Raw genomic sequence first — 27,666 nt, 5'->3', positions numbered from 1 at the left:
CAGAGTTTGCTTAAACTCATGTCCAGTGATGTTATCCAACCATCTCATCCTCTGCCGTCCCCTTCTCCTTTTGCCTGCAATCATTCCCAGCATCAGGGTCTTTTCCAGTGAATTAGCTCTTTGCATCAGGCAGCCAAAGTATTAGAGCTTCAGCTTCAACAGCAGTCCTTCCAGTGAATATTTGAGCCTCTTTAGTGCATATTAACAAGACTTGATAGAGGTGGAGCTGCAGATACAGACAGAGATACAGATAAAAGATCATTATGGGAATGACATCACATTATCTTAGCCATATCTATAACCTACTCACAGAAGTGGTATTCTATCACCTTTGCCATACTATATTCCATACTCTGTATTCTAAAAATACCATCCTCACTAAGGGGAGAGCCTTATACAGAGCATGAAGAGGGGACCACTCTAGAGTCTGTCACAGGCCTCATCCTTAGGTATTTGCTCACCCTATTCTTTGAACCTGAAGTGTCTATCTCCTATCACCACAATAACAAATAATCTTTGAAGGACCAAAGACCTGAATCAAATCCTTTTACTTCAGCAAGTCTTACTCAATCCATTAGGATGAAGATAGTATCTTGTAATCCTTCAGACACTCCAGTAATGGAAAAAGTCTACCCTCTCAAGGCTCTTACTACTTTCTACTTTGAATTATGCATTTTTATTTTCTCTCTGTCTTAGGTCTCTGACTAGATCTTTGAAGTTAAGGGTACTTTACTTCATTTTCTCATATATTTCTTAAAGCATTTATCAAAAATTGTAACATGTACCAATATATCAGAACTACATTTTGTTGCAAGTAATGGGGCTCTCATCTGGGTGGTAGGTTAAGCAAACTGGTAGGCATTTATTTTTTCTCATTCAATAGAAAATCTGGAGGCTTGTTTGGTGACTTGGCTTCAGTTGCTTAACACTCTCCAGGTTAAAGTCTCTACGATTTTCTTGACCTCTTCTTTGACCTTCCTTTCTCTCATTGGCACAAAACGGCTGCTATATTTCCAGCTGTCTAGCCTTCATTTCAGATAGAAAGAAGCAAAAAATAGTAAACAGGAAGGGGCAAGTGTTATGAAAGGAAAGCAAAGTCTTCCTAGATATACTTGGCAAATTTGCGTATATAACCCATTGACAAGAACTGTGTCACGTGTCCATCATAGTTATAAGGGGAACAGAAAAATAGTTTTGAATGCATGAGTATATGGTCCTCTGATCAAAACTGTTGTTTTAGCTCTATGAAAAAGAAGACAACAAGTATTGCGTGACCTAACAGGGGAAGTAGAGGAAGTTTTCCCTCAGGAGGTGGCACTGAGATAGAGGTCAGCTTTGGAAGCTGTCTTAGAGTACTGCATGTAGCAAGTGTATAGAAAAGAAGAAATTACCATTGCAGAGAATCTTCTTAATATCTTTGGTATAACTCAGCTTCTTGACTTTTTGTGGTAGAATATATAATTCAAACTAAAAATAAAAAAAGCATGTTCTGCCCAAAGTTAGCTGCCAGCTTCAGGCAGAGCTGTAACAATAATGCCAGGAAGCACTCCATTTTTCCACTTGGCTTCCCTCTTTGTTGATTCCATTCATTTGCACTCTTATATGTCATGGTACTAAGATAGTGGCAAACTCCTGATTTACATCTTTTCATTAGAAAGACTTCCAGAAAAAAATATTTTCCCAAGAATGAATAGTTTACAATTGGATCTCATTGTATACAGCTTGAGCTGGGATTGGTGCCAGTCCTTGGAGCAATCACTTGGTCACTAGAGAATTCATAATCTACTTAGTTAGTTTTGAGTCTTTGCACTCTTCTGGATCAGGGGTAGAACCAACAACTTCAAAACTCTATGAGCTAACATTGGAGGAGAGGCCTTTGACTCCCTAAGGAAAACAAAGAAGCAAGTACCAGTAGAAGTAGCAGAGTTTGCTGGGCAGATAAAAAGAATAGAGACTTTTCTAGTCTGTAGTAGTATTCTATTTTCTGTTCTCTGTAGAAGAACAGAGAAACTTCTTTTTGGAGAAAGTTTCCCCCATGGCTCAGTGGGTAAAGAATCTGTCTGCAATGCAGGAGACACAGGAGAAGCATGTTCGATCCTTGGGTCAGGAAGATCCCCTGGAGGTGAAAATGGCAACCCATTCCAGTATTCTTGCTGGAAAATTCCATGGACAGAGGAGCCTGGTGGGCTACAGTCCATGGGGTCTCAAAGAATTGGACACAATTGAGTCAGACACAACTAACAATTCACTTGCACAAAGTAGAAATGACTAATGGCATTAGTGACTGCCACAGTTAATAATAGCAATACTAAAAACAAGCAATTTTTTTAAAAATTATACTCACCCATTCAAACTCATTCTACTTTCTCAGAAATCTGAGAATTAATCCAGCCTGCTTTACGTAAACCAGAAGGCAAAAGTGACTGTATGTTTTTAGATTAGTTGAGTATGAGATTTCCAGAGAGCAGGGTTTCAGTAGGACTAATACCCTTCCCTCAGTCACCGAATCCACACTGAATGCCCTGGTGCTCATGTACTCACATAAACATGCCTCCCTTTGTGCTGAGCTGGTGGAGCAGGTCAATTAAGTGAAGCTCATTTCAAGTGCAGATGGTCCCATGTAGCTTCATGTCTGCCTGGTGGCCAGACTAAGTGATTTCAGATGGCCTCAGACTCCTGATCACATCCATGCAGCCAGGAAGGAAAGGAAACCTTGTTTATCATCTTGATAAACAGTCCCTTTCAATGCCTCCGGACGCTTTATGTAACTCGGTAGAGTCAAATACTATTAAATTGTCATCACTGTCAAAAAGAGAAGTAATAAGTTTTTCTACCTGAGTCATAGTTAATGACTTCTACAATGTGTAACACAAATCAGAGTTTCTGTTTGCCTTCTTTTCCCCTAAATGTGTGTTTTCTGATCTTGCTGACTGTGGAGGAGAGGCACAGTCTCATGATATGAAGAAATATATACTTTTGTGATTACCTCTCAGCTACACCAATAAAACACCAAGATGACAAGGGCCAGATCCTTGGCTGGGATGAGATATGTGCACAGAGGAGGAAGCTGAGCGGCTATATCTCATTCCCGTTCTTCATGGATGGCATCGATTTGAAAGACTGTATTTCATGGGTAAAAGCCTTGGAATGGTTCCACCTTAGTTATCACTAAACATATTTACAGAAGCAAATTTAAGGTCTCTTAAGGGGGTAATACACCTTTTTTATTCTCATCACCTTAAAGAATAATACATGAGTCAGATTAGGCTGTATTAAATTGCAATAACAAACAACCCGCAACTCTCATTGGCTTAAAACAATGAAGGTTTATTTCTTGATCAAGCAACATGCCCTTTGTGGTTCCTCAGTGAGGCTGTGTTTGGAGGTGTCACCCAGGAACTGGAACTGCTAGAGAAGCCAATATCCAAAATAGGGGTGGGCACGCTATAGTCCATAGACCAAATCTGGCCCACCATTTGTTATGTTTTGTTTTGTTTTGTTTTGTTTTATATAGCTTATGAGCTAAGAATGATTTCTACCTTTTTCAATGGCTGGAAAAAATCAAAAGAGGAATATTTTATGACCCCTAAAAAATTACATGACATTCAAGTTTCACTTTCCATACATAAAATTTTATTTATGAACAGCCATACCTTTTGTTTATGTTTTGTTCACGGTTGTGTTCCAACTGCAGAGTTTGGTAATTGCCACGATCAGATGGCCAACAATACTAAAAACATTTTTGACCTGAGACCTTTATAGAAAAATTGGCTGATCCCTGATCTAAAACACTGCTAGTTACTACACCAACAAGAAGAGAGCTCCAGAGTCTTCCACAAGGAATTAAAAGCTTGGTATGAAAGTGAGCCCTGAAGGCTCAGCAGTAAGGAATCTTCCTGCCAGTGCAGGAGACGCATGTTCGATCCCTGGCTCAGGAAGATCCCCTGGAGAAGGAAATGGCAACCCACTCCAGTATTCTTGCCTGGGAAATCCCAAGGACAGAGGAGCCTGGTCGGCTACAGTCCATGGGGTTGCAAAGATCAGACACAACTTCGCAACTAAACAATATCATGAAAATGACAGATCACTTCCTTTAATACAGAAATACTCAAATGGCCCCACCTCCCACAAGGGGACTGGGAACTACCCTAAACCTAGGGGGAGGAGAGCCAGAGATAGTCATTCAGAAGTGCTGATGGTTACAACAGCTAAAATTAAAAATAGCAAGACTATCAACAGCAAACACTTGTATGGTTCTTATACTTCAAGCATACTTCAAGTGCCTCATTGATCCTCACATCTCCCTAATCATGAAAGTATTGTTATTTTCCCCATTTTACAGATGAGGAAACTAACAATAGAAAGCGTAAATTATCTTCCTGACATAATACAGATCCCAGAGGGTGGAGGCAGCATTTAAAGCCCATCAATATGGCTCTAAAATACAATCTCAAATGCTATTGTCTTAAATATCCTACTACACATGGATCCTTTAGGTCTAAGAAAAGTCCCAGCCATTGACAATGTAGAGACCACTTCTTCACAAAACTGTTATAGAGTTCAATGTGTGTGTGTGTTAATCGTTCAGTCATGTCTGACTCTTTGTGACCCCATGGACTGTAGTCCACCAGGCTCCTCTGTCCATGGAATTCTCCAGGCAAGAATACTGGAATGGGTTACCATACCCTTTTCCAGGGGATCTTCCCAAACCAGGCACTGAACCCTGGTCTCCTCCTTTGCAGGCAGATTCTTCACCATTTGAGCAACCAGGGAAACCCATAGGATTCAATAGACATAAGCAAAATGTTAATTTTAGTATTTGTGTAACAGATTTCCTAAAACTTAATAATTCACTTTGGAGTTTGAGAATAATTAGACCACGCTGCTGCTGCTGCTAAGTAGCTTCACCATAGATGGAAGTAAAAGCTAATGCCTATGGATTTTCATGTGGTTCTCCTGTGGGTACCACAGAAAGGACTTAGAATTTAAGATCTGTTTAAGACTCAGCAAGAGGACCCAGCAGAGAAAATCAGACCCTAAAATAAAAATGCTTCTTTCAGGGGATGTTATTTTAAAGCCATTTCTCCTTGGATAATCTGAAATTGTATCTTGATCTTCTTGATTTGCTTCTAAGCTAACTCAGGAATATTGTTCCGTGAGTGTGTATTTTTGTTTAGCTGGAAGAAAATATGTCATAAAATAGTTATGATTTAGAGATAATAGATTCTGAGCCATTGCATTGCCTGCTGTCCGTCTATGTTTTGATAATGGAGTTTGTGTATTGTCATTACTCATGTTCCTTTTAATATCCATACACTCACCCATGGAGACTAATAGAAGAATCCCATTTTAAGAGAATTGGTTTTTAAAATTTATTTTTATATATTTATTTTTGGCTGCCCTAGGTCTTCTTTGTTATCTTATGGTTGAGCTTTCTCTAGTTTTGGTGAGCAGGCACTACTCCTCTTGAGGTGCGGGGGCCTCTCATTGCTGTGGCTTCTCTTTTGGAGCACAGGAGCTGGGGTGTGGGCTTCAGTAGTTGCAGCATGCGGGCTCAGTAATTGCCACTCATGGGCGCTAGAAAGCAGACTCAGTAGTTGTGGTGCAGAGGCTAAGCTGCTCCACGGCAGGTGGGATCCTCCCAAACCAGGGATCAGACTGGTGTCCCTTACATTGCAAAGCAGATTCTTAACCACTAGACCAGCAGAGAAGCCCTCCTTAAGAGAATTTTTTAAAGTTTATCATCATTGTTACTGGGCTTCCTTCTCAGAGGGTATTCCTGCTGGTATGCCATTAAATAAACATCACGAAGAAACAGAATAAAAATGAATAAAGACTTAAGAGCAGATGAAGCAAGGATGCAAAGCAGAAAGCAGGTAAACCACCCGTCATTGCACCAACAGTTCACACATCTGACAGAAGAGTCTTGGAACTTGAAAACGAAAAGCTTCCGTTTTCCAACCTTTCGGAATTGTGTCCTTCCATCAAAATTCATGTTACATATAACTGCTTCTGGTAGTGTCTTTGAAATTGAGTTTCATTTTTTATGTGAACAGTAAGAAGAATGTCAGGTCTTATTTATGGTGGACATGCTGTGTGCTGGTCAATGTATTAACAGCTATTTATTATAATCAGTTTGCCTGCACTCACTTAATCCTCATACTCATTTAGTCCTCACAACAACCCTAATAAGTTAATATTATTCACATCTTACAGAAGAGAACCCTGAGACATAGAATAGAAAACAATAGGAAGCTGATTTAGGACTTGAACTTTGGGGGCCTGACTCTACAATATTTTATCCATTTTGCTCTACTGCCTCAGACATGACTGTTTGGCCCAGAATTTGTTTCTTTCTCCTGCATTTGTCTACACTGTATATACCACAGAACCCTGGGACAGAAGAGATGGTAATTTGTTTAATCTCAAATATAAACAAATCAAGCAGCCATTTTGCCCTCCTTGACCAAGACATGCTTAAAGAGCCATTAGTGTCTCTCTTGTCAATGATTTACAAAGACACTTGGAGCTTCCTTCCAGTCCACTGGGTCAATAAAGCATTTTTAACACAGTCTTAAATATGCATTTCTGACATCCGCTACAATAGATTCCAAGAGAGCTATTTATAAGGCCTTGATCGAGAAGTCCTATAAGAGTGAATATCAAAACACCTGTGCTTCTTCTTACTTTACAGCTTTTAAAGAAAGGAACTATTCGCAATAGAGGGAAAATGCTAGATCCAAATTATCGTGTCAGTCTTAGCATTCCTTAAGCACATTTTATTCATTTCCTCCAAAAGTTGGCTTCTACTATAAGCAGATATATCCTGGCTTTACCATTAACGAGCTCTGAAGTTTCCTTATGGTTACTCTTAATTGTAATTTCATTTTTCAATCATTTTGCTTAGAGTAAAAATCTTTTCCTTTGTACAATTTGACTCTCCCCCAAACCAAAGTTCCAAGCTGATTTTTCTAGAAGGTGTATTAGAAGGTCAGTTCAGTTCAGTGGCTCAGTCATGTCCGACTCTTTGCAACCCTGTGAATCACAGCACACCAGGCCTCCCTGTCCATCACCAACTCCCGGAGTTCATTCAAACTCATGTCCATCAAGTCGGTGATGCCATCCAGCCATCGCATCCTCTGTCGTCCCCTTCTCCTCCTGCCCCCAATCCCTCCCAGCATCAGAGTCTTTTCTAATGAGTCAACTCTTCGCATGAGGTAGCCAAAGTACTGGAGTTTCAGCTTTAGCATCATTCCTTCCAAAGAACACCCAGGACCGATCTCCTTCAGAATGGACTGGCTGGATCTCCTTGCAATCCAAGGGACTTTCAAGAGTCTTCTCCAACACCACAGTTCAAAAGCATCAATTCTTCGGCACTCAGCTCTCTTCACAGTCCAACTCTCACATCCATACATGACCACTGGAAAAACCATAGCCTTGACTAGACGGACATTTGTTGGCAAAGTAATGTCTCTGCTTTTCAATATGCTCTCTAGGTTGGTCATAACTTTCCTTCCAAGGAGTAAGCATCTTTTAATTTCATGGCTGTAGTCACCATCTGCAGTGATTTTGGAGCCCCCAAAAATAAAGTCAGCCACTCTTTCCACTGTTTCACCATCTATTTCCCATGAAGTGATGGGACCAGATGCCATGATCTTTGTTTTCTGAATGTTGAGCTTTAAGCCAACTTTTTCACTCTCCTCTTTTACTTTCCATCAAGAGGCTTTTTAGTTCTTCTTCACTTTCTGCCATAAGGGTGGTGTCATCTGCATATCTGAGGTTATAGACATTTCTCCCAGCAATGTTGATTCCAGCCTGTGCTTCTTCCAGCCCAGTGTTTCTCATGATGTACTCCGCATAGGAGTTAAATAAGCAGGGTGACAATATACAGCCTTGATGTACTCCTTTTCCTATTTGGAACCAGTCTGTTGTTCCATGTCCAGTTCTGTTGTTTCCTGACGTGCATACAGATTTCTCAAGAGACAGGTCAGGTGGTCTGGTATTCCCATGTCTTTCAGAATTTTCCACAGCTTATTGTGATCCACACAGTCAAAGGCTTTGGCATAGCCAATAAAGCACTTCTTTGCAAAGGCTACATTTATTATTCAAGTTCATTTTCTGAAAAGACCACATATTGGATACTCAGGAAAAGATCCCTAAAGAGGATTAGTGTGTATCAGTCTTTCATTTTCTCCATTCTCTTCTTTCTTCCTCCTTCTTTTTCCTATCTAACACTTTCCTTCTTCCCTCCTCTGCTTTTTCCTTTTCTTTCTTCTTTCCCTCATTCAGTTATTTAATTACTCAGTAACCTAACAAGTACGAGAATGTCTACACCAGGTACTATGGGCTTTCCAGGCGGTGCAGTGGTAAAGAATCTGCCTGCCAATGCAGGAGACGCAAGGTTCATTCCCTGGGTCAGGAAGTTCCCCTGGAGAAGGAAATGGCAACCCACTCTAGAATTCTTGCCTGGAACATTCCATGGACAGAGGAGCCTAGCAGGCTACAGCCCATAGGGCTGCAGAGTTGGACATGACTGGGCCACTAAGCACACACAAACACACACACACACGTACACACACACACACACGTTCCAGACACTAGGGATAAAGAAGTAAGCAAGACAAGCTTCCTGCCATTATAGAGTAAGTAGCCCAACAGGATGGAGAGGTGATAAACCAGTCATTCCAATTAGGAGACATGGGGGACAAAAGCTAGTCTTTGGGGAAGAGGTTCATTTAGCAAATAATTACAGGCCAGAAATGGACCCAGTAATAAAGTAATGAAATATAAAAGTTGCTGCTCTTATGGAGATAAGAAAAGTGAAATATTCTTTAAAACTGCCAAAATAGTACATTGTAAATATTATTATGGGGTAATTATATGAGATTGTAGGGTCATATAGAAGAGAGATATAACTTACAATCTGATTTGGAGACCACCTAAAGAACACCTACTATTCAGTGAGTACAGGAGTCCCTCTCCTCCCAAAATACAGAGTTTAGACTTATATTAACTTTAAAAACAAAAAAAAAAGATTATTTTCCATCTCAACCTTACATTCTCCCCTAGCACCTTCTTTCCCAGAAAGCTTGGTGTTGTGATCATTTCAAATTGCTTGGCTACGCTTGGTCATGGACATGAAACCATCAACACCAAAATATACTAGTGTCAAATTCTCTGACAGATAAAAAGGATTAGATATTAGCAATCTCCCACAAGTGACCATTTTTAAATGGTTGACCCAGTTTGTAGCTCAGATCAATCAGTTTTGTCAGTATAAGCTATTTCTACTAGATGTCCATGGGAGAGAGCGGGGGTGGGGTGGGGGACAAACCATTTAAGATCCCAATCATCAGATTTTTAGCCATCCACCTGCCAATCATTCCTAATCTCATCTTCCCTTTCCATCAAGATATATAATTGTCATCCACGGGGACTCTCTTTCAAAGAAATATTATCCTTAGCAATTTATCTTCTGTTTGTTTCCTCACCAATACAGGGCAAGACAGCGATGCATTGGATTGGGAAGGAGGGATCATTGCTAGGAGCATATTGGGCTTGGAAATTTCTGTAAACTTTTCCACCTCAGAGAGAGTTACTGCTGCCAGAAATAATCTTGAAATGCTGCCTTTTTTTTTTCCTTTGGGGCTATTAGGAACTTTCTCTTCCTGTTAAAAATAGGTTTTGATAATGCACTCCAAATGCTGACAAATCCAAAAGAAAGAGCAAACAGAAAAAGTGGAGAGCTGCCCTGGGGAGCTTCTCAGCAGGGGACTTGCCCATTGCCTCCTGGGAAACATGGGGTAAAAGAGTGGGAAGCTGGCCGCTGTTTTAAAAATGTGTATTGGAGGGAAAACTAGGAAACTGATGTCCATCTAACATATCTAACTTTTTCAGATTGGCCTGCATTCATCATGTAATTACTGTATTTACCTTCTAATCTGCAAGAACAATAGGGCCCCCTTCTAAGATTAGATTTAGGGTAGAAGGCTAATTTCTTATATTTCACCTTAGGTGTGTTTTCTATAGACAAAGCCATGATACAAACCACAAACTAGAAAATCTGAATAGTAAAAACAAATCCCATACTGGCTTGTATTTATGACACATTCTCTGCCAGCAGTGAAAATGTTACTTCACCTCTCTTCTTGGCTGGTCCTACAGATGCTAAGTGAAATCCAGAAAAGAAGCAAGTTTCTAGGTAATACATAAGCAAGAAAGGAAAGCTCAGTTTTCTGAGCACTTAAATGACTTTGCTTTGAGAGGCCATAGATCATCTCAAAATCATTTTGACTTGGATTGAGATAAAATTTAGAATGGTCTTTGGTGCCAAAGACTGAAAGGCATTTACATGACAAATATTATCATTATGATTTTGCAATAACCTTGATAGTTGGGTTTGAAAGGACAGTTCACTGGGTAATTCTTAAAATGCAGATAAAATAGATTTAAAAGAACAATTTTCTAGTTCCCAGAAAGTGTTATGATAAACCTAACTCTTCCCTCTCACAGGAACCAAATCTGGGAATATTTTTATTTTCAGTCTCCTTTTTGAAGTAGCCAGCTAGTGAGGCCAATAGGTAAGAAAACTATAGTAAAATCCAGAGGGTCTTGAAAAGTTTTATCCATGTGGTTATTATAGAAATCCAGAATTTTATTTCTTTTCACAGAATTGGATCAGCCTCTCCCTGGTGTCTTGGGCGGATCAAAGTAAATGTGGGCTTCTGATATAGCCAATAAATAATAATAATAATAATAAAACACATAGAAATTGAAAATGGGGAGTGTATCTTACCAGCTTACTATACAATCCTGTACCAAAGACATCTAAACATCTCAGAAACAGTAAGTTCCTTGTTAAATGATTGTGCAGTAATCCACGACAGACTTGTAATTCACATTTCATCTTGTTCAATCATCCATCCATCCATCCAGCAAATACTTGTCACTTGACATTAGCTTTTGAGCTACTCATCAGCTGAGTACAATGGTTTTCACTTTTTCCTTAGCAAAGGAACCCCTTTGAAGGATTATACTGAATGTTAAAATAAACATTTAAATAAAACATTGAAGTGCTATACTGAATATTAAAAATAAATTATCAAGAGTTTCTTTCTCCTTTCTTCTAGTGGATGTAACTGAACCCCTTCAGATAATCTGTGAAGTCTCAGGAGGCAAAACTTGAAAAATTCTAATCAAAGGACTGCATATCTGAGCTTTTTCCAAATTTTTTTTTTTGGTAATTGCAAGCCTATGGACCGGGGTTTCGTAGTTAGCATTCTAAAGAAAGATTAGATTTCTACTGAAAGATTACATTTCTCTGATTGACTGTGGCTAGGTCAGTCACAAGCATAAACCTTGGGAATCAGATCTGTGTATGGCAGAGCCCATCAGACATTCTGAATGGCAGGGTCCTGTGGTTCTCTGAGACCCAGTTCTGGTCTCCATATTGGTGTACCTGAGCAGTAGGTGTCACTGAAGCCATAGTTCAACTTGTCAAGATCAGATGAGCTCATTATTTACAGCAACCCCTCTGGCTTCCAGTGTGCAAATCCATCATCCATTAGCCTAAGGAAGATGTGGTCTGGGGTCATTGACTTTATATACAAGGTTTTAATGAAAATGGAGCACTTGTCAATTCCCTGTTCCTTTTCAGAGAAAAGGCAGCATACGTGCCAGGGTGGGACTGGGGAAAGGATACATATATGGGGTCAGAAGATCTAAATTCTGGTCCAGATGCTGACAGGTACTTGCTCAGTAAAATGCGGGTAAGTGTTTAAGCTGCTCTTGATGACACTTGCCTCCTCTGTAAAAGTGAGGGTCATCATGACCTCTTTGGGCTTTTTGAGTATGTAATAAATTGAAGCTTTATAGAGTATCTACCATGATGAGAGTAACGTATTAATAGTAAATAGTCAGTAACTGGTTAACACCTGGAATACTATTATCATTGCTGATTCTTTTATGGCTATGTCATTTGGCTGCTTTAAGTCTGCATCCTCACTCAAAAAAGTACAGATGACAATAGTCCTATTTCTATCTTTGAACAGTTTTGCGGTTTAAATGAAATATGCATCAAAAGTACTTTTGAAATCCTAACAATAATGTGACGGACAATGTTTAATGGGAAACATCAGGAATCCCTGTCCTTGAGAAAATTGCAGTCTACTGAGAAACATACAAAAAGCATAATACATAAATAAATTATATACCGTATTTGGTAAGTTACAGGTACCCTGGTGGCTAGGTGTGGGGCAGTGGCTGGCACAGAGCAAAGTGAAATCATGGGTGCTGACTAAAGGAATTACGATTTCAATGAGTGAAAGTCACTCAGTTGGTTTCAATAGGGTGGTCAGAAGTGTCTCTGATGACATTTGGAAAAGTTATGGAAGAGTTGAGAGTGAGCCAGAGATCCACTGGCAGAGTGTCCTAGGTGTTTCAGTGCTCAACTTGTTGAGGCAGTTTACTCTTTAGAGCAACACCTCTGTGAACCAGAGCAACCCCCAAGAGGAATCACTCCCGCCACGTTCAACCAGTAGTCTGCTAGGAGACCAGTGGCGCAGGAGCAGAGGGAAGGACAGAAGGGTGGAGTAAGTGAGGTCAGGACACAGGAATGGGAGGGGTGGGTAGAATGCTTAACCCTGCTAGCCTTCTAACAAAGTGTCAAACTTCCTTTTGGAAGTTCTTTATCATCAAAGAAAGTCTTGTGACAAGATGCAAAAAATGTGTGAGTTTGGAGTGCAACAGACTTGGGGCACACTTGTGTGACTCTGGGCAGCTTATTCAACTTCCCTTTCATCTGTTAAGTGGGAACAATGCCTTGTATAGTTCCTGGGAGGTTCAGAGTTAATGTAGATTAAGTGCCAAGGACAGCACCCAAATCAGAGCTCACTAAAGTGTAGTGAGCACGGAGCTGACAGGGAACAGAATTCAGTCATTTACAACAGTGCTTCCCTGGTGGCTCAGATGGTAAAGAAGCTGCCTGCAATGCAGGAGACCCAGGTTTGATCCCTGGGTTGGGAAGATCCCCTGGAGAAGGAAAGGGCAACCCACTCCAGTACTCTTGCCTGGAGGATACCCATGGACAGAGGAGCCTGGTGGGCTACAGTCCATGGCGTCACAAACAGTCAGACATGACTCAGTGATTAAACCATCACCACAACAGGGGAGTGAGAACTGGCTCTGGGCCTCCAGGGGCCACCTCCTTGTCCACATTATCAAACTTGGTCAGTAATTCAGATGATTTGGCTTGTCTGTCACCCTGCTAGCTTGGCTCTAAATGAAATGAGAGCTTTCACATGCTTTGTGCCATTTTCAATCAAAAATGTTGCTCCAATCTTACATTAAAGTTAAGTGGTGACTTTAGAATTAGTGGTATTTTCATGAAGTATAAAACTAATTAGTGACTTGACTGGGGGCACTTGTTGCTGACAATTATAAGCTAAAGTAACATGATTGCAAGTGTTGATGTTAAAGAGTAAACTGTGCCTCTAGCCCTGCTCTTTCATTAACTGTCATCCAGTGATGGGTAGGTGGTGAGACGGAAATACTTTTCTTATCATCCAAGTTCAAGCCTGCTTACTTCCTGCTTAGAATTCTGCAGCAGCCTCTTGTTTCTTCTTCTTTGCCCTCTCTCACCCCTCCTGAATGGGGTCAAAGAGTGGATATGGTGTTGCTCAAGAGCAGTATCCAGGTCATATCTTTCCTAAGCTTCATAGTCATGTTGTACCTCATTGCAATGCAGAATCACCCCCAAAGCCTCTCCCTGGAGAGGGAAGTCCTCTTCTGTTCAGTCCTGTCTCAAGTCCTCAGTTCTATCTGTTCCAATATTTATAATATTGTCCCAGGTATTTAAAATATTTTGACTCTCCTTAGAGATATGGCTAATTCTAGGACTAGGGCAGGAAATAAACACAATGAGACAGAATCATAACATAGGGCCAGAAAGAAAAGAAGTGCTTTAAAAAAGAAGAGGAAGAAGGCAAATCAACTAGAAAAGCTCATAATGGCCAAATCTGGACCATCTTGATCAACAAAATAAATAGCATAGCACTGGATTATAATCCAAAGGATAAATAAATAACAATGAGCCATGAACTCATACTGGTATGATTAATTCATCGATCAATTAATATAAATAATTTGCTGATGTAAATAATAAATAATTAAGTAAATGGAAGAGAGCAGACCTATATACCTTGTAGAAGGATTTCCAATAATTGTAATGGATACTACAACCCCACAGAGATGGAGACGGAACATAAATAACTCTGCATTCTCCAAGGATGGGCTGTAGTCAGTGACATCCTTCCAAAGAGGACACCATAGAGAGTGGAGAAGGAGTATAACTTTATGGTAGAGAAATCTGACAAGTACTGAATCAACCATGTGATCAAGATCAACATCAAGAGTGATAAGTCATGTGATGATATGTACTCTTGATTTGATGTCATGAGAATGGTACTGTACCTCCGTGGTCCTCCTCCAAAAACACATAACAGTTTAATCATGAGAAAACCATAAGAAAAATCTCATTTGAGGGATATTTTATTAAAAACAAAACCAAAAAAAACACTGCTCAAAACTGTCTAGGTTCTCAAAAAGGAAAGAATGTCTGAGAAACTGTCATAACCAAGAGGAACCTAAAGAGATAAGATAACTAAAATTAATGTGGGATCCTGGAAGTGTCCTAGCATAGAAAAAGACATTAAGCAAAACATAAGAAAATCTGAATGAAGCCTAGACTTTAGCTAATAATACTGTATCAGTATTTGTTCATTAATTATAACAAGTGTAGCATAGTGATGTTAATATTAAGGGCCTAAAACTAGGAAATATGTAGTAGACTATGGGATATATGGGAGCTCGCTATGCTATCTTCATAAATTTTCTGTCAACCTATGATTAAACATTTGTCAATCTATGTCAACCTATGATTAAACATTTGTTTTAAAATCATGTTCCAACCTCTCACATTAGCAAAATGTTTCCCCTTCATTGTCCCCTGCTGAAGCCCTACCCTTCAACTCAACTTCAGTAGCCTTCCTAATTCTTTAAAAACGGATGGGTGTCCCCTTCCATCTATGTCCAAAGTCAATACTTATCATGTTGATTTTCATTAACTTACTTATTCTTTCATTCATTCAACCAATATTTATGGATTACTCACACCAGTTATTGACCATAGTGCTGTGGAGGGACAAGCAACAACCTTCACTCTGACCAAGCTTACAGTTTTGTGGTTACAGTCGTGCAAGCAAATGTGTATAGTTCTAAGAGAATGAAAAATGGTGGAGATTAGGAAATGTCTCTAAGGATCTGACCTTTGTAATCAGTCTATGCATTTAATGTGTGAGTGGTGGATGGAGGAATGGAAAGACAGGAAAGGGTATTCTGGGAGAAAACCTATTTGAACTTTCCTGAGGCAGAAAGGAGGGCAGCATCCCCAAAGAAATATAACATCAGTGTGATTGGACATTCCCAACATAGGCACCATATATGAACTCAACTATGTGTCAGGCTCAGTGCTAACGTGTGTTACCTTGGTTAATACTTACATAACTCTGTGACGCAAGGTTATTTTTATTGGTACTTTACAGATATGTGTACTTTATAGATAACAAAACCGAGGGACTTGAACAGTGATAAGAGCTGAGATTCAGGCTAAAACAGGTTTGTGAGAAAGCCCAAACTCTTTCATCCTATTGAGGAAGACACAATTCATCTGCTTAAGTCAGAGTTTTTTTGTTTGGTTGTTTTCAGCTGTCTGTTACTATGTGGGCTCTTTCTGCTGGTGCTGAGCAGGGACTGCTCTTCATCGTAGGGTGTGAGCTTCTCGCTGTGATGGCTCTCTCGTGGTGGAGCACGAGCTCTGGGCACGCGGGCTTCAGGAGCTGTGTGTGCAGGTGCAGCAGCTGCGGCGTGTGTGCTCTAGAGCGCAGGCTCAGTATTAGTGGCTTTGGTGCTTCACCTTAGTTGCTCTGTGACATGTGGGATCTTCCAGGACCACAGATGGAACCCATGATACCTGCATTGGCAGGCAGATTCTTAACGCCTGCACCACCAGGGAAGTCCAGTCAGAGATTCTTGTGATTGTTCCCATCACATTATACCAGGGTTTCTTGGCACTATTGACATTTGGGTCGGATAATTCTTTGTTGTGGGGTCTGTTCTGTGTACTGTGGGATGTTTAGGGGCATCCCTGGCTTCTACCCACTAGATGTCATTAGCTCTCACCCTCTACCTGGAATGACAATGAAAAATGTCTTCAGACTTTGCCACATTTGATTGACAGCAAGGGCGAATAGCAAAACAATCCCATCCCCTGCCCCTGCGTTGCAAGCTCCTGAGTTACACTGTTTCAGATGGGGATGGAGTTGTGTTTAAATTCTTCCCTTCCTCCTGCCTTCCCTCCCTCTGCTCCTTTTCAGTGTTTCTTAAGTGCCCACCATGTACAGGCTGGATACATATCCTGTGTAGTTTAGAACACAGTAACCTGTAGAAAGATTGAGGGCAGGAGGAGAAGGGGACAACAGAGGATGAGATGGCTGGATGGCATCACCGACTCGATGGACGTGAGTTTGAGTGAACTCCAGGAGTTAGTGATGGACAGGGAGGCCTGGCGGGCTGCGATTCATGGGGTCTCAAAGAGTCAGACACGACTGAGCTACTGAACTGAACCTGTAGACAGTGGTTGCTTAACAAATGCTTAAGGAATTTCTGCCAACAGTCCTAAATGCCTAGGATTCTAAGTGTTATGGACAAGTTAAAAACATTCTTCCTGAATGCAAAACTTGATGTTGGTGAAATAAATCCCAAGCTTCTGATCACTTGGAGTACCTCTTATGTCCCTGAAGAACTGGCTTAGCTGGTATCCTTCAGGCTGAAAAGATATACTTGAATTTCACTGGCCTTTAGACAGACCCAGCAGAGCACCTGTTAAGAACCTAGCAGAGAGTGGCATACGTTAGGTTGCCAATAAATGCTGAAGAGAGCATGGCTGATCTGTAATAAATAAGGGAAGCCATATGCCTTGGTCTGTAATTTGAGATTCCATTTGAAGCACATACTGATTTTCTTTTTCTATCACTTTTGGGTGAGATCTGGATTGGGGAAATGACTCTTCAACTAGATTTTCTATTCAACTCCCTTGAGAGTGAGTGGGTGCTAGGAGGGAAAGCTCATTTCAGGGCAGTTTTCTTGACACTGCAGGTTCTATTCCACTGGAGTGTCAGTTTCTTGTCATTAGTGGGAGCTCAGAGAATTGTAAACACAAAGATAATGCAGGGGTGAGCTCTCCAAATGCATTTAAATCTCACGGCATCTTTATTGTGTGTTATCTCCGAGCATTCACTGCTCCACTACCTCTCCGTACATACAGCCCAGAAGTGTTGCCTCTTGAGGGCTCTTTGTTGTTGCTCTTTGTTGCATTTAAAATGTGCCCTGATGCCTGTCTTCTCCCAGATGACACGACACATCCCTTGTATGCAATCTTGTATACATGTATAGATACACATTGTAGGAGAGAATCCCATAGTAACTCTACTTTATGGAAACCCTTCCCTTTACGTTTCTCACTTTCCGAACCCTTCCACTCACATGTGCACATACCTGAATGGCCACTGAATTATCTCTAATCAGCATCCCGCTTCTTTCTCTCTTGCCAGAAGGAGGGACATGTGAAGTGATTGCTGCGCACAGATGTTGTAATAAAAACCGCATTGAGGAGCGGTCGCAAACAGTCAAGTGTTCCTGTCTGCCTGGGAAAGTGGCTGGAACAACAAGAAACCGACCTTCCTGTGTTGATGGTGAGTAACTGGTTTCACTCCTCTTTCTATGGGTTCATCTGTGTTGTTATGGTGTATAATATATATATATTTTGTTTCATCTAAATATGGTTCAGGATAATAAAGAAGGTGCCTCTACAGTGCTGCAAAGTTAGACAAATACCAGCCCTTTGCATAGAGTTTGAATTCATGTTTGTCTGGCTCTAGGTTTTTCAAATAGCTGTATTTGAATGTGTGTTAGAGAAGATAAGGTGAAGGAATTTTTTCAAGTCCAAGAGTTTGAGGATCCAGCTCATTTTGGAATTGATTTTGGATCAAGTTTATGTATAATGATGATGATTAATGTAGTAAAGATAGTAATACCTGACAGGCATTCAGTCTGTATTTAATGAGCATTTACTCTATCCCAGGCACTGCTCTAGGGCTTCATTTATATTCGAGAACAGATAGATGTGCCTGAGAGTTCACCATTTGCCATGCCCTGTCCTAAACATTTCTCATGCCTTTTTTTATTTACTCATCCATCTTATGTCTTGCTATATAACAATTCACATTCCCCCCGAAGCAGCAGGCACCATCTCACAGTTTCCATAGGTCAGGAATTCAGCTTTGCCGGGTGGTTCTGGCTTTGGGTCCCTTCTGTGGTTGCAGTCAAGATCTGAGGACTCGACTGATGCTGGAGGATGGTTTTAAGATGGCTCTTCACAGAGCTGTTGGCAGGTGGCCTCTGTTCCCTTCCACATACACCCTTCCAAAGGAAGCTAGGTGTCCTCACACCTAAGTGGCTGGCTTCCCGCAGAGTGAGTGGCCCAGGAGAACAATGTAGAAGCCACAGTGTGACCCTTTTCTTTTATGGTAGAGCCTCAGAAGTTATCCTTTATTGTTTCCACAATATCCTATGGGTTATATAAGTCAACCCTATCTGTCCCGCATGGAAGTGGACGAAAAAGCCTTGAAAACCTGAAGGCAAGGACCACCAGGGTAGATACACTTTCCCTGCCATTTTAAACAGGAAGAAAACTGAGACTTAGAATGGTTCATTCATGTTCCATTGGTCCCATGATTGGTAAGCTATAGCTCTGCTAACTCTTGGGATGAAACTGACTGACTCTAATAACCAGTCTTGACCACCATCTGTAAACAATTTTATATGCCTGTCAAACAGAGAGTCCACAGTTCAAAGGGATAATAGATATCTCTTCCCATCTTTATCTTTCATCATTTTAGAGCCAGGTGTAAGTTGACCTTCAAAATCTTCAGTAAGGAAATCAGGACTCAGAGAAGTGACTCACTTGCTCTGGTCATACAGCAGGAATTATAACCTAAACCTCTTGACTTAGGGTCCATGGTCCTACCTCTAGATATAGATGGAGAAAGATACCTTCTGGATTGGCTCATGTTGTGTATTTTCATTATGAAGCATTAGGCGGTTAGAAAGAAAACATTCACGCGCAAACTAGACCAAGAAAGGCAAAAGTTATTTTTTAAGAAAACAGAGAAATCCTGGGGAACTCAGTTATAGGAAATTCAGCCAAATGTCATGGGATTCATAAGCTGTTTAGGCAGCTTCCATCTTGTTTTCTTTGTTTCGATCTTTCTTTCCCTCATTCTCCTCTGTGTAGACTGGTTTTTTCAAGGATTTTATCTTTTGCTCTCCCATAACTTAGGGATTGGCATAAAGCTTTTAGTTTCCATGGTACCAACTCTGATCTCACTTAGCATCATGGTATACAAGTACATGTGACTCACTTCCTGTATCTTGACTTTCCTGGTGGCTCAGATGGTAAGGCATCTACCTATAATATGGGAGACCTGGGTTCAATCCCTGAGTCGGGAAGATCTCTTGGAGAAGGAAATGGCAACCCACTCCAATACTTTTGTCTGGAAAATCCCACGGATGGAGGATCCTGGTGGCTACAGTCCATGGGGTCGCAAAGAGTTGGACACAACTGAGCGACTTCATTTCACTTCACTTCACTTCCTGTATCTTTTTTTTTTTAATTTTAAAATCTTTAATTCTTACATGTGTTCCCAAACATGAACCCCCCTCCCACTTCCCTCCCCATAAGCCATCTCCAAAAGACTGAATATGATTGACCTGGCTTGGGTTACATGTTATCCTTTGTCCAATCAGCCACACAGCCAGAGGGACAAGCTCTTGGGGCATTCTGTACCATGGGAAGATCAAGCTTTTTTTTTTTTTTTTTTTTTTAAGAAGATGTGAAAAAGTTAGATTTAGGAATGCACTGTGATCTGTAGTTCTCAATTAGGGCAATTCTCAGGAGCCATTTGACAATGTCTGGAGACAATTTGGGTGCAGATATCTGGTACAACTGGAAGAGTGCTACCGGCAGCTGGTATGTACAAGACAAGGAAGCTGCTCACCAACTTACGATGCACAGGACAGCTCCCACAGCAAAGGATTATCACGCCGCCAGTGTCAGTGGGGCTGTGGTTGAGAGACTTGCGCTATGACTTTTTAGTTATTCTAGATCACAGGCAGTACCATAAGGCCCCTCCACTGCAGGGTAGGCAGGCAGCTAAACCAGAAAAGCCATTGCATCCTCTTAGAGGAGGAAACTCTTGGCCCCTAAAGCCAATAAACGTTATAAAACCATGATGATTTCTCCTCTTCTCTGCCAGAGAAAGCAGTGAGTCTCTTAACTATAAACCTCCATTTTGTTTCCAGTTCCTTTTTTTGTTTGTTTAAATCACAAATTACCTAGAAATAGAATTGCCTTCAGGATCTGAATGGAGAACACAGGGAGCAGCGCACTGTCTGTGCCGACACAGGAGGAACTGGCATTTGGCTCTGAGTTTCTCTGAGAAGCTGAGCCACGTATCGGTAACTTTTGTTTCTCAGAACAAGTCTGTCTGACTTTGAAAACTCAGAGCCCTTTAGTGTGGTAGGTTTAGGCAGGAGAGCTGTTAGTGTCTATCTTCTGAGCAAAAGTCAATAAGGTACAGCATATTCTATAGCCTCACACTCATTGTTTCTAATTTCCAAAGCATCCTACTCCTCAAAAATCTTGGAATCCATTGGCCTGTGTAGTAAAAAGTGTCTGTGTTACTTTGATCAAAACTGTTTTAAGGCCTGGATCTCTACATGCAAATTGAGTAGGAAGTGAGTATATAAAGGAACAATTCCAGTGTAGTTATTAAGACCACAAACTATGAAATTAGACACAAGTGGAATCCCAGCTGTACCAGCTGCTAATGGGATGATCTTGGGCCAGTTATGTTGCTTCCTAACCTGTTTCCTCATTTGTAAATGGGAATAATGATTGTTTTTGCTTCATGAGGTTGTAGTGAGAACTAAGGAAATCATATGTATAATGTGCTTTGTCTGATGTCTGGTTCTCCTCAAGTGCTCCTTAAATGATAATATCAGTTTTCTGTCTTACTGATAAGTGTGGGTAATGCTTAGAAACAAACATTATTTTCTGAAGTTTTGTTTCATAGTAATTAAATACAATGGCATTTTGGCCACTATATTTTCTTGGAACTGCTTCTAAGTGTTTATACTGGATATCACTAATGATGGTCTGTCTTCTTCTGAAATGTATGTTCATTATAAGAATTTTGAAAACTACAGCACATCCATACATTAAAATCACCCATAACATTATTGCTTTGTAAGAAAATAAGTATACCTCTTTGAGGTTGAATCCATTGAAAGAAACTCACAAACTAGATATTTTATTGAACTAAAATGTTTTAGTACTATTTGATTGACAGCTTGTTTCTGTTAATATATCAGGTTGGCCAAAATAGTTGTTTGGGTTTTTCCATAAGAAAATGAACATTTTGGGCAACTCAATATGATGAACAATTTCCAACTTAATATATACTCTTAAAAAAACATTATTGTTAATAGCTGCACAGAATTTCAGGGTAGGATGTACCACTATTTATCTAACTATCTTCCACTTTGGCGTATTTATGATGTTTCATACATTTCCCTTCTCATCCTAAAAATGGATAGAAACGAGTTTCTCTCCATGACAACAGTTGACAATCCAGATACCACATTTGTCTTAAACATATTTTGTTCTACATAGTGCATTTCCCAGGGTAAGTGTTCCAATTGCTGTTATTTGCTTTCCTCTGAAATTGCAGGTCAGTTGCCTTTTCTGCAGTGTTTCCAAAAACAGAGGCACAGCTTGATTTTTCAAAACGCTTATATTGGATTGTTTGAAGATTTATAATCTGAGACCAGATTGTTTTAAATGGGGCATACATTTAGCAGTATAATCTTAGCAACTCATTGAAAAGTATAATACATGATATTTGGAAAGATATTTAAGGAGTGGACTTTTAGTTTTAAAGTGATATTCTGTTGCCTAATAATACCAAAATACCAAAAATACATACTCAACAACCTAAATTTTGGCATAGTCTTTTGCAGATATTTTAGAAAGCATTATACAATTGGATGTGTGCCTAGCACTATTCTGAGAGAATATAGTTTGCTACACTAGAATTCACATCATGTCGTGTTTTTATTAATTATTCTATAACTCAAAATAAATGGAGTGGACCCCTTGCTCAAGATCTTTGGTTGAGATCAACTAAAAATGTAGTCTTTCCATAATCTCCAATTATTTTCCAGAGACTAAATTTAGAATACAATAAATAAGAAGATGATGGAAGAAGCATAATTATTTATTTAAGAGAAGAATTTTTCCAAGCAGATGATGTAAAACAAACAAACAAAAAACCTAATTTCTAGGAGGCCTGTGAAGTTGTATTTTATTATTCTAATTGATCTATAGTGGCATAAAAAGAGTATCAAAGTCTTAAAAATAATTGACTATAAATAGTAAGAATGATGATAACAATAATAAAAAGAGTGGCTAACATTTTCTTGAAGGCTTAACATGTACCACTTTTCCAAGTCCTTCAAATCTGTTTATTCAGTTTTAACCCCAGACCCATAAGGTGTAACCTTCCATTATTTCAGTTTTAATCACCAGGAAATTGAGGCTCAGAAATTGAGTGACTTGCTCAAAATCTTATAGCCATAGTGGCAGAGCCAGAAGATCCTCCTGGCTATCTGACTCCAAGGGCCCCATTTAGCAAGCATAGGCAAACCACAATCTAAGAAACACATGTTTTATTCCAAAGGCTTTCTTGCAGAATGCCAAAATATTTGAGTGAGAAGAGACAGATAGTGCATCTATGACGGATACTTACAGACATTCAGTACTTAGGGCAATACTTTCCCCTTCCCTTTCTGTGTCTTTGAGATGGTTGATTGATTACTCTTCCTAAGGTCATTGTCATTGAGCAATTAGAAGCATTTGTGTAAATAATGGCTTCAGTTTTGTAGAATGATTGAAGTGTTGTTTGGTGGGGGGGCACGGAATCAAGTGTTTGATGGGAAAATTGTCATGCAGTTGTCTCTATTTTGTATTTTTTCATGTAGTTTATGTTTCTAAATTAGACAAATACGTGGAAAAAATCATTGTAACTACTTCTTAGTGAGGACTTTTCGTTGATTGTGAAGTTTTAGTGTCAGTATAAGTAAGAAAAATCTCCATGATAAGTTGATAGGCCTTCCTTTCTCATTCCTAGTAACTTATGACCATTTCAGTGACTGACTGGTAGCAAATTTTACCTGGTATTCTTGTCTTCTTACACTGGGATTACAAGCCAGAGATAGGAGCAAGAAGAGACATCCTCACATCATAAAACTTTCTAACTTTCTCAGATACAGAAACCCCAGATTATTTTGTTTTTAACCATTAGTGTACAGTTAATACGATGAAAAAGGCATCATACTCCTGGCTGTTTCCTTAAAGAGAAACTTCCAAAATATATCACTACATTTTGTTCCGGGCTTTTCTTGACCGAGTTTCCAAGGTAAGAGCAAAAGAGACAAAGATAACACAAAGACTCAGACCCAGGAAAAGGAACAGAATAACAGAAAAGGAGGCCCACAGTCAGTGAACTGGAGGGACATACAAAGAACAGAGAGGCCTGGGAAAGAGGAACCAGGGAAGAAGGGATAAAAGAGACAGAAGACAATGGATGCCTAGAAGGAATATTAAAACATCTGTCCATGAAATTGCTTCATTCATTTTTCCAAACAACTTATTTGTATTATCTCACAGCATATAACTAATTTTAACAAACTAAAGTGTTATTTGGTAGATTGAAACTTTATTTCTTTTTTCAAATTTTATTATTTGAGATTCCAGGACCAGAATCTCTCTAAAACTTGCTTCTCAAGATTGCTCCTTTGGAAAATACATAAGAAAATTTTCTTGACCGCATGCCATTATATTCCCATCACGAATAGATAGATTAGAGAACTGAAGAAAATTTGAAATTCAGTAACAATTTTCTGTAGAATAGCATGAAACGCATATGAGAAATACTGCATATTATAGTCCCTTCTTAGCCTTCTAAAACATGATAGCATATTAAAGGCTGTGAGAAGCTCTGCAGACCAGGAACCTATAGAACTTCAGTCCAGTATTCCCTAAACATATTTGACCATAAAACCCTCTCCTATGTAACACTTGTTTATATCCTGCAGACCCAGTGTTCCATGAAATGGACTTAGGGTCCTGTTGGTGTTAGACTGTTTAGACTGTGTTTTTGTTTTTGTTTCCAGGAAAGTGTTTTAGGTCTTCCAAGACCAGTCGATAACTCATATTCCTTTGCACATAACTCAGTGTTTTGCCAAAGAATGGCTTTTCCAAAGACCAAACGGTGCACAACAGGTCTTGGCAGTAATGTGGTTTATCACATTTCAGTGACATGTCAGGCTCAACTTAGGTTTGGAAAGCATCTAGAGAACTGCCAGGGAGATGTAGTATGAAAAAGCTTAAGCCCTTATTTTTATTCACACATATTAAATATTTTAGGGGACAGAGAAGATGACCTATTTTGGTTCTGCCATTTGTTACTCAACATCCATACATAACAAATAATGAATTGCTATGGTGGACTAAGGCCATACGCCACAGTAGCTATCTATGGTCCCTTCATTACAATCTGTTTAGTTTTTCTCGCTCTTTCAAAGCAGACTTTGGCTTGTTTAATAAACAGAAGTCTGAGTTCAACCGTTTTCTTCACGAGCTGTTGCTGAAAGGAGATTCTACGGTTCTTGTTGGAAGAAGGTCTTTTATAGCATTATTAGTATAATTGTTGCATTTCCAAGAATAATTTCTGAATTGTGTAAATTTTCTTTTGCTCCCCTCCTTGACACCGATTCCTGCCCAGATAGGTAAGGAATTCAAGTCTACATTAGTCAGAGCAATGAGAGGAAGGGCATACAAGAGCTGACAGAGTTTTTAGACCATCTGATAAAAGTGCTGTTTCTCAATTTGTTCCTTGTCAGGATAAAGAGAAGGGTATTCAGTTTTCAGGTAATCCCATACCTCTAAGTGTGGGTGTCACTTTTCATTTTTTAGTTTAAAGCCATAGGTTCCTACTCTGAGAGCCCACTGGCAGAAACTACTGTCAGACGTGTTCCTTGGGTCCTTGGCTGAGCAGTGGGAAAACTGGCTTTGCTTGCTCTTCGATGGGACACTCCAATTCCTGCAGGATTCAACACTCCCTCTTACACACCAGGCTCTGACACACTGATACTACTTACCTGATCCCTAAACACAGTGGAATGTATGGCTCCTGGCTCACAGAGCCATTTTCCTAGTATTCTAAAGCTAATAAGCATATCACTTGTTGGAAGAAATTTGCTCTTTCATATAAAAGTACTAACCTTGTATAAATTCAAATGTTGTTTAGTTGCTAAGTTGTGTCCAGCTCTTTTGAACCCCATGGACTATAGCCCACCAAGATCCTCTGTCCATGAGATTTCCCAGGCAAGAATACTGGAGTGGGTTGCCATTTCCTTCTTCAGGGGATCTTCCCAAGTCAGGGATTGAACCCACATCTCCTGCATTGGCATACAGATGCTTTACCACTGAGCCACCAGGGAAGCCCCATAAATGGAAATACATGTACGCAAAAACAACAAAGAAAGGATCAAAATAAGAATAGTCCTTCTCCTCCCTTTTTCCACTAATCCTCTCACATCTTAATTGCCAGAGGGAATCATCGTCACCAGATTTCTGTGCATTCTTACAGATAATATCAATGCACATGTAGACTTATGGATATACACATGAAACTCAATAAATCAAAATGGTGTCACATTATTTTAAAAATGGTCTTAACCTTTTCATGTTTAACATTAAAAATATCTTAAATACTTCACTCTTTCTGTAAAAGAATAGCTAGCAAACATGGAAAAAAATGCTTAAATTCACTCAAGAGAAGAAATGTAAATTAAACTCTGAAATGTAATGTTTCAGCAGTCAGTTATATGCAGAGATGAAAGGTTTAGTAATATGCAGTATTAAGGAGGGAAGAGAGAAAAATCACATATAAATTATACTCAATGACAAACAGCTTACAAACTCAACTAGTTAGCCACTTTCCTTTATTTGGTTCACTGAAAAGGAGGAAGATAAATAGGAAATTTTCTAATGAGACTGGATGTTCGGGGAACATAATACAAATCACATGCATTATAACTCCTTTCCTTAACTTTATTTAGCCTCAGTTCTTAGACATATAATTCACCATATTTTCTCAACAGGATTGGGTTCATGAGTCCAGATATCACCTAAGAAATCTCAGGATTTTGATGTCCTTTCCAGGGAGAAAACTAAATATGGAAGTATATTTAGTGCATATTTCTTGTTTTTGTTCAGTTGCTAAGTCATGTCCAGTTCTTTGTGACTCCATGGACTGCAACACACCAGTCCTCCTTGTCCCTCACTGTCTCCCGGAGTTTGCTCAAAACATTGTGCACTGAGTTGGTGATGCAATCTAACCGTCTTATCCTCTGCCAACCTTTTCTCTTTTTGCCTTCAATCTTTCCCAGCATCAGGGTCTTTTCCATGAGTCAGCTCTTCCCATCAGGTGCCGAAATATCGGAGCTTCAGGCTCAGTCCTTCCAATGAGTAGTTGAGGTTGATTTCCTTTAGGACTGACTGGTTTGATCTCCTTGCTGTCCAAGGAACTCTTCAGATTCTTCTCCAGCACCACAATTCAAGAGTATCGGTTCTTTGGCCCTCAACCTTCTTTATGGTCCAACTGTCACATCCATAAATGACTATTGGAAAAACTGTAGCTTTGACTATACAGACTTTGCTTGGCAAAGTGATGTCTCTGCTTTTTAATACACTAAGCTTGTCATAGCTTTCCTTCCAAGGAGCAAGTGTCTTTTAATTCCGTGGCTGCAGTCACTGTCCACAGTGCATTTAGAGCCCAAGAAAATAAAATCTGTCCCAGCTGCCACTCTTTCCCTTTCTATTTGCCACACTTGCACCTAGATATAGTAAATCCTATTGTAAAGCCCATCTATGTAGCCACTTGAGAAACACAAAACTCTCTGCACAAACATTTGTCAGAGTGTGTAAATTGGTGCACATGTGTGTGTGTGTAATTATGATGGAACATATCCCAGGTTGTTGTCAGTTATCTAGGTGGAATGCACTTGGTTACACAGAATTCCAAAATCATCAATAAGAAAATTTCCCTAACATAGCTCCAAAGTCATTGGTTTCCATTTATCTACAATGAGCTCAGGTGTTTTCAAAGACCTGTTCTTGTCTGATATGAAAGCACATTTAATCAATTTTTTTTTTTAGAAAGGGGAAAAAATGTTGTTCTAAATCTATGGAGTCAGGTCCTCATCCCTCTAGCTTGGCTCCAGCCTAGATAAGGTAAAATTTCAGGTCCTGTGTTATTAATGTGCTGTCCATATGAATAATGAGTGAGCCTGGTGAATTATTTCACACTTCTAGGAAAATCTATAGCCCTGTCCTTCTCTAACAGCACTGGAAGCTACTGAGGATGC

At 39.8% G+C, this 27,666-nt stretch overlaps 1 protein-coding gene across 1 annotated transcript in view; it reads left to right on the top strand.

Annotated features, from left to right (window-relative positions):
- Nucleotides 1-27,666, top strand: part of FAM19A1 (family with sequence similarity 19 member A1, C-C motif chemokine like) — a 518,748-nt gene that overhangs the window by 378,447 nt on the left and 112,635 nt on the right. Inside the window, exon 3 of the mRNA XM_005695754.2 lies at nt 17,667-17,807. Coding sequence (XP_005695811.1) covers nt 17,667-17,807 — 141 coding nt within the window. The remainder of the gene's footprint in view (nt 1-17,666; nt 17,808-27,666) is intronic.

The sequence above is a fragment of the Capra hircus genome, chromosome 22 (assembly GCF_001704415.2).
Source record: "Capra hircus breed San Clemente chromosome 22, ASM170441v1, whole genome shotgun sequence".
In the NCBI taxonomy this organism is placed as follows: Eukaryota; Metazoa; Chordata; class Mammalia; order Artiodactyla; family Bovidae; genus Capra; species Capra hircus.
This window is presented reverse-complemented; position numbering and strand designations above follow the sequence as displayed.